The sequence below is a fragment of the Schistocerca cancellata genome, chromosome 1 (assembly GCF_023864275.1).
Source record: "Schistocerca cancellata isolate TAMUIC-IGC-003103 chromosome 1, iqSchCanc2.1, whole genome shotgun sequence".
In the NCBI taxonomy this organism is placed as follows: Eukaryota; Metazoa; Arthropoda; class Insecta; order Orthoptera; family Acrididae; genus Schistocerca; species Schistocerca cancellata.
The window spans coordinates 409,870,985-409,884,279 of record NC_064626.1 but is presented as its reverse complement, the minus strand read 5'-3'; the positions used below and the strand labels follow the sequence as shown (position 1 = coordinate 409,884,279).

General features: G+C 43.2%; 1 protein-coding gene across 2 annotated transcripts in view; it reads left to right on the top strand.

Annotated features, from left to right (window-relative positions):
• LOC126175724 (kelch-like protein 18) overlaps positions 1-13,295 on the top strand; it is a 164,460-nt gene that overhangs the window by 8,072 nt on the left and 143,093 nt on the right. For both annotated transcript variants that reach the window (XM_049922662.1, XM_049922671.1), the window contains exon 2: positions 2,336-2,466. In XM_049922662.1, coding sequence (XP_049778619.1) covers positions 2,336-2,466 — 131 coding nt within the window. The remainder of the gene's footprint in view (positions 1-2,335; positions 2,467-13,295) is intronic.

The window sequence follows — 13,295 nt, the reverse complement described above, 5'->3', positions numbered from 1 at the left end:
CACCAGAATGAAGGTCATCAGCTGTTCAGCCAGCTAGCTGTGTTTGACAGCATCCAGGAGAGGGTGGACCACATCACACGAGTTAATCCACCATCACACTGACTTCATGAGGTCATCTTCAGAGGCATTCTGTCCCTTGGTGGACTGATTGAGTGATGTTGACTAATCCAGATCGAATGTACGGCTCTGCAAAGGTTTAAAGGATTGCCACAGGTTCTAGAAATCAGGAAATTTCAAACATGTCAGGGAAATTTGAAAAAAAAAAAAAAAAAACACTGGAAAAATCTTGATTTTTGTCTCATTAGATGAAATGATTTGTTTACTGATGTGTCATGCATGGTCACTGGCTGGATCAAACTGTACATGCACAGCTTCTGTACTCCTTCATTACTACTACTTCTCCCCTTCCTACCACTCCCATCAGCTTGCTGTCAGTGCTGCCACCACGTCTTGCCTCTAGCCTAGCAGCTGCGAACGAGAGGCTGGGAGGTGTGAGGAGTCATTTGTTTGGATCTGATTCTCAGAGACTGTAGACAGAGCAGCTGGAGACAGCAGTTGTGTGTGTGAGATGTGTCTGAGTGATAGTGTGAATGTGTGTATGCTCTTGCTTTCTGATAAAAGCTATGGGTAAAAATTTAGTTGTAAGAATGATTGTTTTTTCTGCGTGCCGGTCTGTGGGTCAGTGGTCATCTTTACAGTGAGTTGCTACCTATCTTCATTATTATTGATTCTCAGAGTATTTGAAGAAGTTATCCGTTGTTGAATGGTTTGATCAACATGGTGTCGTTTCAACAACATGCTGTCTGTGACTCATGAATAGCTGGCCACACAAGTGGATTTCTGCGATGGGCCAAAACCGCAGGCAGTTTCTGCGGGTACCTCTAATGAATCGGGCCTGCGAGTCTGAAGCCCTTCTGTTCCCACTAATGTGCAAGTCCTGCCCATTAATCTAGTCTCACCGATCTGCCCACAGGCTGGATCTGTTTGTGTGTGGTGTAATTCAGCAGATTCTTGTGGGTCATCCATGGACCCAGAACGCGTTGCTCCTCAATGGGACAGAGGCCATGAACAATGGATTTCATCACAATACCTGTGAAATGATAGGTATAACACAGTGGGTAATAACCGAGAATAACAAACATAGTAGAACCAACATTTTATTGGTGGTCACCTACGGTGTCTGGTTACACAATTCTTTCGTGCCTTATACACTTCTTTCAGGAGGCCTACATTTTTCTGAGGTTTATTTCTGAAATCAGTGAAGGTACTTTAAATCTGTCCTGCGACTCCAGGGTAATGCGTATACCAAATGTGTTTTGTTTTATTGAAATAAAATAACATCAGTGGTCTTAATGAAACACATACACCATTTGGCTTGCTTTCTCCATCTAAAAACAGTTCATTACAAAAGGTGTTGATGTTAATACTTCAAACTTTTGCGCACATCAGGAAATGCCGTCTGCATGCAAGGTTTTTTTAGGTATTTCTTTGTTTGCACTATTGTTTTTTTTGTACCATAGCTGCAAAGATGGATTGTCAACTTACGTCTTACCTTATCCTGGAGACCTCAAAATTTGTCAGGGAAAAATGCTAAAACTTACCTGGAAATCAGAGAAATATAAGGGAATTTCACTTGGGGAAACTAGTGGCAATCCTGTTTAAGTGCTGTCCAATGATAGGAAACCTTGCAGCTTTTCCGTTGGCAAGGCCAAGGCTACAACACATCATCAAGAAGATCAGAAACGGTCGTGACAAGCATTCCTGGCCTCTGTCAGTCGTTCCGCTTGTTCAACAACAGTGTGGGAAGATGTCAAGAGGATTTCCGGTAAAGGCAGTCGATTACCTATGGTGGCATCGTTGAAACAGGTGTGTCTCCAAACACCTGGAGACATTGCAAGGACAATGGCAGAGCATTTTGAATTGACTGCCACCACTGCCAGCCAAGTATCTAGTGGTTGGTTGTTACTGTACCACCATGGAGGGGATCAAGTTGGACTTCCAGTCCATGAGTTTTGAGCCGTATAGCTACCCCTTCTCCATGTGGACCTGTATTGGCACTGTCTGATGTTCATGTTACAGCATCCAATCTCGGTCAAATCCAGTACAGCATGGTGCAGCACTTGCAACCAGTGTCAAAGGAAACCCTTTTACAGTGTTTTAATTCAATATAGCTAATAGACCAGTTTTCCGACTCTTGGTGACTTAGTAAGCATCTCACTTTTTTTATTGATTGTTGTTATTATTATTATTATTATTGTTACTATTACTGTTACTATTAAATCCTTCTGAAAAATATGCATGTGCTGAAATGGTGTGTTGTCTGCTTGAATTTCAGGTTGATTCACAGTCCTACAGTGCCCACCGAATTGTTCTTGCGGCTACAATTCCCTATTTCAATGCGATGTTTACACATGATATGGTGGAAAGCAAGCAAAGAGAAATAACTATTCAAGGAATTGACTCATCGTAAGGCAACATTAAACTACAAAATTTTTGAAGTTTTTTACAGCATATGTTATGTATTTTTGTAATGTTGTTGTAAGATTACTGATTCATCATATGCAATATCTCGCCTAGCTTATAACCATGTACAAGGTTTTTGTGTTGGTCTGAGTTCATACTGATTTCAAGTGCCCTTCTTTAGCTGCAGAAGTTCCCTTAACTTAAGCACAAAAATAAAGATGGGCCATTATTCAAAAGTTTGGTGATGAGTAGTATGTACAGAGTGCGTTCCATAAGTAATTCGATCAGTTTTTTTCTGACACAATGGTCCACCACAGTGTGTTGTAACCAGCTGGGCTAAGTGGAGGGGGAGTTAGCTTCAAAACACTCTTTGGCTTATTCGGCTGTGAGCTGCTGGAGAGTCAGGACATGCGTTTCTGTCAACCCCCTTTTGAGTTTATGTAACACGGCACAATGGATCATTCTGTAGAGCAATGGTACGCTATCAAATTTTGAGTTAAACTTGGGAATTCCACCACCGAAACATTTCCATTACTTCAGCATGCCTTTGGGAATGATTGCTTGTCCAAATTACAAGTTTTACGATGGCACAAGTCATTCATGGAGGGCCGAGAGGATATCACCAACGAACCTCGCAGTGGACGGCCATCAACCGCACGAGTCGACGAAAATGTGACGCATGTGCGCGATTGTTTGAACTCTGACAGACGGCTGATCCTTCAATTGATAGCACAAACTCTAAACATGTCGAAAACAACCATTTTCCGCATTGTGACCAAAGATTTGAACATGAGAAAAGTGTGTGCCAAAATCATCCCAAAAGTGTTGACCGGCGAACACAAGCACATACGAGTGCTTCGGTGTCGAGAAATGCTATGCTGGAATGCCTCCCTCCCTCCCTCCCTCCCTGGGATTGTCCTGTGTATCTAGAAGAGTGGGCTGTCCGAGAGATTCGGGTAAAGGAAAAAGTGCCTTACCCAGTAGCTCGCAAGTTACTGGCTAGTCACAAACCCTGTGTTCTCCCTTCTGGTACCTAGAGGTCTGGTCTTGTTATCCCTCGCTCCATGAAGGACATGGCTACGCAGACACACAACCTAAAATTCACCTCTGAGGTTGTCAAATTGCCCAGTGTCAATGTAGCATCACCATTCTCGCATCCAGCTGTGCAACAAGCTATCAAACTCCCACTTCAAGGGGCGCAGCCACCAGGTACACAACTGGTAGACCGGAAAGGACAGAAGGAGTACTCCCATGAAGACTTCCCCCATCCCTCAAGCCAAACACCACCCGAGTCTTCCTCTAACTGGTTGGCCTCAAAAAAGCCCACCAAAGGCAAACAGTCTTGTCCTTTGCCAACACAGAGATCCTCATCGTCAGCGTCACCACGTGGTACCCTAACCTGGCCGGCCTCTGTATAGTCGGTGCGCACCACCAACCGTTTTTCAGTGTTGGACTCCACAGACTGACCGTACAAGCATGCCGATGCTTCTGTGGACCCCATGGAGCAGGATCCTCCTGCTCCTGTGCCCTGTAGTAGCATCTCTACACCGGCTGTCACTCGGCGGCCGCCGAGTTGACACCTTTACATTTCTTCCTCATCATTACTGTCCTCCAATGGAACATTGACGGCTTTCGGTCCCACAAAGAGGATTTACAGCTCCTTTTAGCATCACAGCATCCCTTTGTACTCTGCCTTCAGGAAACAAAATTGGACCTTCATGATTGCTTTGAGCTTTTACATTACTTCCCAATTCGTTTTGACCTTCACCCTGAGGTCGGCATTCCATCTCATGGGGGCATCGTGCTGCTCACACAGGATGACATCCAAAGTCAGCCCATCACCCTGACTACCAATCTTCAAGCTGTTGCAGCTCACCTTTCCCTTCCCCACCTGACTTTTTCCCTCTGTACCATTTATGTCCCTCGATCATTCATTGTCACCCGGGCAGACTTCTTTCAGCTTATAGGGCAGCTGCCTTCCCCATTTTTGCTACTAGGTGACTTTAAAGTGCATAATCCCATTTGGGGTTCTCACAGGACCTGTCAGAGAGGTGCCCTCTTGGCTGACCTTCTTAACCAGTTTAACCTCTCCTGCCTTAAGACTGGAGCACCCACTTTCCTTTCTGATTCCTCGCACACTTAGTCCCATGTGGACCCATTCTTTTGCACCGTCCAGCTTGCCCATCATCTTGAGTGGTCCGTTCTTTCTGACACCTACTTGTGCGGCCATTTCCTGTGTTCTATCCATTTGCTGGCTCCTACCCCTTACCTGTTCATGCCCAAATGGCAGCTTACTAAGGCTGATCGGCAGCTTTACTCCTCCCTGGAGACCTTCGAAGAACAAGATTTCCTCAGTTGTGATGACCAGGTGGACTATCTCACCAATGTTATCCTTACTGCTGCAGAATATTCCATTCCTTGCACTTCCACTTTACCACGTCGTTTCCCCATCCCTTGGTGGACTGAGGCATGCCGCAATGCCATTCGCGCAAGGAGACGTGCTCTCCGCATTTTTAACAGTCATCCTACGGTGGCAAACTGCATTCATTATAAACAGATGCGAGCAAAGCATCGCCGTGTTCTTTGGGATAGCAAACAAGCTTTCAGGATTTCATTCACAAGTTCTTTTAACAGTTCTACCCCTTCCTCTGACGTGTGGGCCAACCTCCGATGGCTGTCTGGTACCAAGATCCATTCCCCCGTTTCCGGCCTCAGTAGCTGACGATGTTATCGTGGACCCTGTTGCTATCTCCAACACCTTGGGCCACCATTATGCGGAAATTTCGAGCTCTTCCCACTATCACCCTACTTTCCTCCATCGGAAACGAGTGGAGGAGGCTCGGGCGATACCTTTCTCTTCTCAGAATCGTGAGTGCTACAATGCCGCTTTTACTATGAGGGAGCTCGATCATGCTCTCAGTTCATCCCGATCCTCCACCCCAGGGCTTGACACCATCCACATTCAGATGTTCCAGCACCTTTCTCTTGCGGGCAAGCACTTTCTGCTTGACATGTACAACCGCATCTGGGCATAGGGCACATTTCCCCGGATGCTGGCGTGAAGCCCCCTTTATACCTATATATAGGCCCGGTAAGGACAAAAATCTTCCTTCTAGCTACTGCTCCATCTGTCTTACCAGCTACATTTGCAAGTTGATGGCATGCATGATTCATGCCCGGCTGGTATGGTGGCTCAAGTCTCGAGAATTTAATGACGAATGCACAGTGAGGATTTTGAGCGGTGTTCTGCAGTTGACCATCTCATTTCTTTGTTGACCCATGTCATGAATGGTTTTTTGCGGCTTTATGTTTCGATTTGGGGAAGGCCTGTGACACCCACTGGAGAACTGGTACCCTCCGTACTCTTTACACATGGGTCTTCCGTGGCCGTTTGCCCTTTTTCCTTCAGGCATTTTTACAAGATCGAGTTTTCAAGGTATTTGGGGTTCTGCCTTGCCGGACATCTTTATCCAGGAAAACGGGGTGCCTCAGGGTTCCGTCCTGAGTGCCGTCCTCTTTGCTATCACCATTAACCCTATCATGGCCTGTCTCCCACCAGGCTTCATTTTTGTTGATGATTTTGCCATCTATTGCAGTTCTCCATGGACCTGTCTCACTGCGCAGCGTCTTCAGCAGTGTCTTGATCGTCTTTACTCCTGAGCATCGACAATGGATTTTGGTTTTCCACTGACAAAACTGCCTGTGTGAATTTCTGGTGACACAAGTGGTTTCTTCCACCATCTTTACATCTTGGGCTTGTTGCCCTTCTGTTCATTGAAACTATGAAATTCCTGGGACTCATGCTTGATAGGAAACACTCTTGCTCTTCCCATGTGTCTTACCTGGCAGCCTGTTGTACATGGTTCTTCAGTGTCCTACGTATCCTCAATGGTACTTTCCAGATTGCTGATCAAACCACCCCCCTTCATTTGTGCTGGTCCATTGTCTGTTTGAAACTAAACTATGGGTGCTTTGTTTATGTATCTGCACACCCATCCCTCTTATGCCGTCTCAACACTAATCCACCATCATGGCATTTGTTTGCCCATGGGCGCCTTTTACATCAGCCTAAGTGAGAGTCTGTATGCTGAAGCTGCTGAACTACCACTGTCCTACTACTGTGACTTTCTCCTCAGCAGGAATGCACACCGTTTGTCTGCCATGCGTGGCCACCGATTGTATGCCTTCTTCTTTGAAGATTCCTTTGATCATCAGTATGGGGCTCATCCTTCTTATCTGTTACCTCCTGGAGTCTGCTTTCAGCACTTGCTACAGCGGCTTAACTTTGCACTACCTGCATCTTTCCCTGTGGGTGTGAACTCTTTGCCACCTTGGCTTCGTGAAGTGGCCCATGCTAACCTTGGCCTTCATTCACTTCTTAAGGACACTACTTCAGCCTTGGTCTATCACCTTCAGTTTCACAACCTTCGCATGGAACTTCAAAATAATACCTTTGTATACATTGATGGCTCTTGTACTGACCTTGGGGTCGGGTTCTTTCATCATTGGCACCCATGTCTTTAGATATAGGTTTCCGGCACACTCCTCAGTATTTACATCTGAGCTCTTCACCCTGTATCAGGCCACAGAGTACATTCAGCGATGCAGCCTTTTCAGTCGTGTCCTCTGCTCAGACTCGGTGCCTTACACAGTCTATGTGCACTATACACTGCCCATCCCTTAGTGCAGCGGGTCCAGGAAAACTGTCAACTGCTCACTCTTGGTGGAGCAGTGTGATGTTTCTGTGGGTTCCTGGTCATGTCAGTCTGCCAAGAAACGAGGCTGCTGACACTGCTGTCAAAGCTGCAGTCTAGTACCTCAGCCCCCGAGTACCTATATTCCTTCGGATGATCTCTCTGTTGCCATCTGCCAAGAGATGGTGTTCCTTTAGCATCGCCAATGGTCCTCCCTTTATGGGAATAAGCTCTGGCTTATCAAGCCTCCGCCAGTGGCGTGCAAGACTTCCTCTTGGTCCCTCCCGCCGGGAGGAGGTTATTGTAACTCGGCTGCGTATTGGGTACTGCCTATTTAGCCATCGTCATTTGCTATGTGGTGCTACCACACCACTTTGTACACATTGCACCCAAGTATTAACTGTCTGCCACTTCCTGATGGAATCTCCATTTTTTGACCTTTTACGTTCCTGTTTGGCTTTACCGTCTGAGTTATTGGCCGTTTTAGCGAATGACACGTGGGCTGTTGACTGCGTTTTACTTTTTATCTGCCAAAGCAATGACTGGGGTTTACTTTTTATCTGCCAAAGCAATATGGCGAAGGCCATATAAGTTTTATTTTTGGACCTCCGTTTTTTATGGTGTCTTTTTTAGCCCATTTCCACATGCCTGTTTTTAGCTGTCTTCTGTTATGTCAGTTAGGATTGATGTATAGTCATTTTTTAATTCCTCTCTTTCTTAGAGTTCTATGGTTTTGACTTGGGCACGTATGACTGCAGTTGTTTTTGCACTCCAAAACAAAACAAACTAACACCATCCTCTCTGGGGCTCTTCTAAAACCAGACTTAGAGGTGTGCCCTCTTGGTTGACATTCTCAATCAACTCAACCTCATCTACCCTAACAGTGGAGCACCCATGTTCCTTTCAGACTCCACGCACACCTATTACCATTTAGACCTCCCGTTCGGCACTCCCCAGCTTGCTTGTCGTCTTCAGTGGTCTGTTGTCTCCGACACATACTTGAGTGACCCTTTTCCATGTACTGTCCATTTGTTGACTCCTATCCCACCTTCATGTAAAACCCAACTGGCAGCTTTCTAAGGCTGACTGGAGGCTTTAGTGCTCCCGGGTGACCTTTGCTGAACAACATTTGCCCAGTTGTGATGAACAGGTAGAATACCTTCCAAACATTATTCTTACCACTGCAGAACATTCCATTCCTCGCACTTCATTTTTAGTGCACCGTGTATCTGTCCCTTGGTGGGCTGAGGCATGCTGTGATGCAATTCATGAGTGGAGGCGTGCTCTCCGCAGTTTTAACCGTCATCCTACGATGGCGAACTGTATTTTTATGAACAGTCACGGCTCAGCTTCTCTGCTATATGGTGAGTAGCAACTTTCCTTCTCTGCTGTACATTTACATTTTTCACTGAATGCATTGCTACTGCACAAAAACTTGGAAGAGATAGTTCAAATCCCTGTCTGCCATTCATATTTATGTTTCTCTCTAGTCCCCTAAAATCACTCCAGATTTTGCTAATGCTTGGCTTCCGCCATTTCTGGTATCACATTTGAAGTTTCCCCACATCCTTTTCCTCATTTAACTTCTTCCTCCATTAGTCATTCAAATTTAGGTACAGTTGAACGTCGTAAGCAATGTGAAGGTGATTCTGCTGTGTTCAGTCACCTCATATTTATTCTTGTTCCCCCATTTTAGAAATTCCTTTAGTGCTGCTGAGAATAATGTTGGTGCTGTGGGATCTCTTGCCTGACCTCTCTTCCCTATCTTAATATTCCACTATCATCCTTTTAAGGCTCATAGAAGCTGTTGCATTCATGTATACATCATTAATGGAGTACTGCCCTGATGACTTATCTTAGAAAGGGCAAAGAAAGGCAAACCCCCAGCTACGGTATTAGTAGACTTAGAAGAAGTTTCTACAATGTTGACTGAAATATACTTCTTGGAATTATAAAGTTATTGGGGATAAAACACAAGAAGCAAAAGATCAGATAGAATGTGCACAAAAACCAGAATCCAATAGAGGCAAAACAATATGCGATACAACGTGTTGCAGTGGAGAGCACATGATGCAACTGTTAGCTGTGTAACACTTGTGTTCCTGCAGAAATGATACAATAAGGAGTGAGACACAGAAGACACCAGTAGCCATGCATGTGGTACGTTGCTGCCAGCCTCATTGTGGACAACTTCAAAATATGTCGAGTTAAAAGAGACTGGAAAGAAGTATGACTGTCCTTCCAGCGTTGAAAATGAATTCAATGTGTTAGCTCCGTTTTAATACACAGCATTGTTTGACCTAAAATGCACCAAATGTAAACAGGCCAGCGGCTGCATTCTTATTGCAGACTTTTCAAAATAGGCACCTTGTTTTATTTAATTTCGAAGTAGCACAAGAACCATGGACAATGGCAAAAAGAAAAGCAGTTCATTATCGAGCTGTGATATCAGATGATAAGATGCAAAAACAATTTTTTTTTTTAACTGAGTAATTTCTTCATAATCGAATTCCATAACAATAGTTGTTAATTTTTTTATATGAAAAATAAAAGTTTTTCTGAGAATCTAATTGCAAAGAAGGCAGTAACATTAATTTATCTACCTCTTTACTTATTTTTACCAATGTGAATTGGTTCAGTGTTGTATTGTTAGTTGTATAGCATATCATATCGCCTCAGTGTGATCTGGCCTAAGAAAGGGTGTCAGTAAATGAGAAGGGAGTGATAAGTTTGTAGCATATGCACCATGTTGTTCATTCTGTGCTCTGAGATACCAGTAACAGAAACAAAGGAGAAATTGAAAAAAAAAGGAGAATTACAGTCCAGGGAGAAGAAATAAAAACACAACGGTTTTCTGACGATGTAGTAATTGTGTCAGAGATGCAAAGGACTTGGTAAAGCAGTTTAATGAAGTGGGTAGTATCTTAGAAACAGGTTATAAGATGAATCTAAATTAAAATAAAGTAAATGTAATTGAGTGCAGTCAAATTAAATCAGATGATGATGAGAGAATAAGAATAGAAAATGATATGTTGAGAGTAGTAGAAAACTTAGACCACTTGAGTAGCAAAATAACTGATGACAGTTAAGCTAAGCAAGTAATCAGTTATAAACCCGTAAGAAAGAGAGAAGTAGAGTGACTGAGAAACAGAATGCTGTAGTGAAGCTGTAGACCTATTCCATGAAGTTAAGAAGAGCAGAAGAAGAAGAAATTGATTACAGCAGAAGTAAAAAGTACGTAATTGTAGACTCAGAATAACAATAAATTTTTCCATAAAAAATCTAAATATGTTAATGTCGAATAAAAATTTAAGTTTTAGGAAGTCTTTTCTGAAAGTATTTGTCGGGAATGAGGTCTTGTTCAGAAGTGAAACACGGACAATAAACAATACAGACAAGCCAATAATACATATTTTTGAAGTGCCACTGAACAATGCTGAAGATTAGATGGGTGAATAGAGTAACTGAAGAGGTATCTAATTGCATTGGACCAAGCAAGGTGGTACCCATATGTAGGGTTTCCGTGATGTGATTTCCCAAAACTGTTCCAGGCAAATACCAGGAAGGTTCCTTTGAAAGGGCACCATGATTTCTTTCCAATCCTTGAAATGATCCAAGGTTTTGCTCCGTCTCTAATGACCTTGATGTTGACATGTTGTTAAACTTGAATCTTCCTTCCTTCTTTCTTTAATCACTTGGGGGATAAAAGAGCTTTATGGCACAACTAGGCTATAAGAAATGAGGGATAAAATAAACAATGGAAAATCTGGGAGAAACGTAATGACTAGGGGCACAAAATGAAACTGTGGGGTATTCTGTGACGTGTCATATTGTTACTAGAAAAGGAAGACAGGTTGAAAAGACACATCACCAAGCTACAAAGGAATAGTTGATTTGATAGTTGAAAATAGGGGGAAAATTGTAAAGGGAGACAAAGTGTTGAATACAATAAGCAGGTTGAAATGGATGTAGGCTGGAGAGCTGCACCAAAGCCTTGTTCAGACTAATGACTGCAACAGTAACAAACTGAAGCACTGCTTCGTGTAGTGTCTTTATGAAATAATTACAAATTACATTATAATCAAAATGAAAACTGACAATTAGGGCTTATAGTGGTCAAATCAGAGGATCAGTGTTATATGATACATGAGAGAATGTTGTATCTGTGACTCTTTGAATTACAAGCACTAAGAGCTATTACAAATAAATGAAAAAGAGCATTCCTCTTACTCTTAATCATCAAAGAAATTGCAGGGAGAGACATCATGGCTAAGGATGCATCAAATGGAACAATGGGGTATTCTGTGGTACGTCCTATCCTAATGCTGTGACTGACAACAATGCCTCTGTATCTGAGGAGAATGTGGAATTTGAATCATATACAGTTTTGTGAATTAAACATCTCACTATCGTTTTGGCAGCCTTTCATGTAAATTGATTTGATGTAATGTGAGTAGATACTCAGAACTAAGGATAAGCAATGATGGCAATTCATAAATGCTGATTTACACTGAAGTGCCAAAGAAACTGGTATGGGCACGCATATTCAAATACAGAAACATGTAAACAGGCAGAATATGATGCAGCGGTTGGCAATGCCTATATAAGACAACAAGTGTCAGGCACAGTTATTAGATTGGTTACTGCTACTACAATGGTAGATTATCAAGATTTGAGCGAGTTTGAATGTGGTTTTATACTCAGCGCACAAGCAGTGGGACACATCATCTCTGAGGTAGTGATAAAGTGGGAATTTTCCCTTATGACCACTTCACAAGTATACCGTGAATGTCAAGAATCCAGTAAAACATAAAATCTCTGACATCGCTGCGGCTGGAAAAAGATCCTGCAAGAACGGAACCAATGACGATGGAAGAGAACCTTTCAACATAACGGAAATGCAACTCTTCCACAAATTGCTGCAGACTTCAATGTTAGACCATCAACAAGTGTCAGCATGTGAGCCATTCAACAAACCATCATCAATATGGGCTTTTGTAGCCAAAGGCCCACTCGTGTACTCTTGATGACTGCACGACACAAAGCTTTACACCCCGCCTGGGCCTGTCAACACCAACATTGGACTGTTGATGACTGGAAACGTGTTGCTTGGTCGGACAAGTCTCATTTCAAATTGTATCAAGAGGATGGACATGTATGGATATGGACCCTGTGTGTCAAGAGGGGACTGTTCGAGCTGGTGGAAGCTCTGTAATGGTGTGGGGCGTGTGCAGTTGGAGTGTTATGGGATCCCTGACAGGTGACACGTACGTAAGCATCCTGTCTGATCATCTGCATCCATTCATGTCCATTGTGCATTCCGATGCACTTGGGCAATTCCAGAAGGACAGTGTGACACCCCCCAAGTCCTGAACTGCTACAGAGTGGCTCCAGGAACACTCTTCTGAGTTTAAACATCTCCGCTGTCCTCTAGACACCCCAGATATGAACATTATTGAGCATATCTGGAATGCCTTGCAATGTGCTGTTCAGAAGAGTTCTCCACCTCCTCGTACTCTTGCAGATTTATGGGCAGCCCTGCAGGATTCATGCCTTCAGTTCCCTCCAATATTACTTCAGACGTTAGTCTTGTCCGTGTTTGCAGCACTTGTGCATGCTTGCAAGGTCCCTATATGATAGTAAGCAGTTGTACCAGTTTCTTTGGCTTTTCAGTGTAGATTTCATTATCAGCACTTAAACACTGATGGCCAGTAATAATCAAACACCAAACATTGACGCTTTTAATGCTGATGTTACATGATTAATTTATAGAGTGGCGTAAAAAGCAATATACAAATACATGTAATATTATATGTATTAATCGAATTGAACAATAATCAGTATTTCATATCCCACATCTTTTCATCTACGGACTATAAAAGTAACATTTTTGACTATAGTTTCCCCTTCAGTCGATTGTGTTGTGGACAGGGTGCTTATCCTGCTTTTGAAAACACTCAGAGAAGCTGACAGTGTGGCTGTACAGCTCTAATATTTATGTACAAGTTATTGTAGCTTTGCAAATTATTCTTTTCTTTTGCTATTTTATAATGTTCAGTCCATCAAGCAAAGTTGGTTTTTCGTTTTCCCGTAATATATCACCTTGTTGCCTACACTACTTAATGCCATGAAAATGTG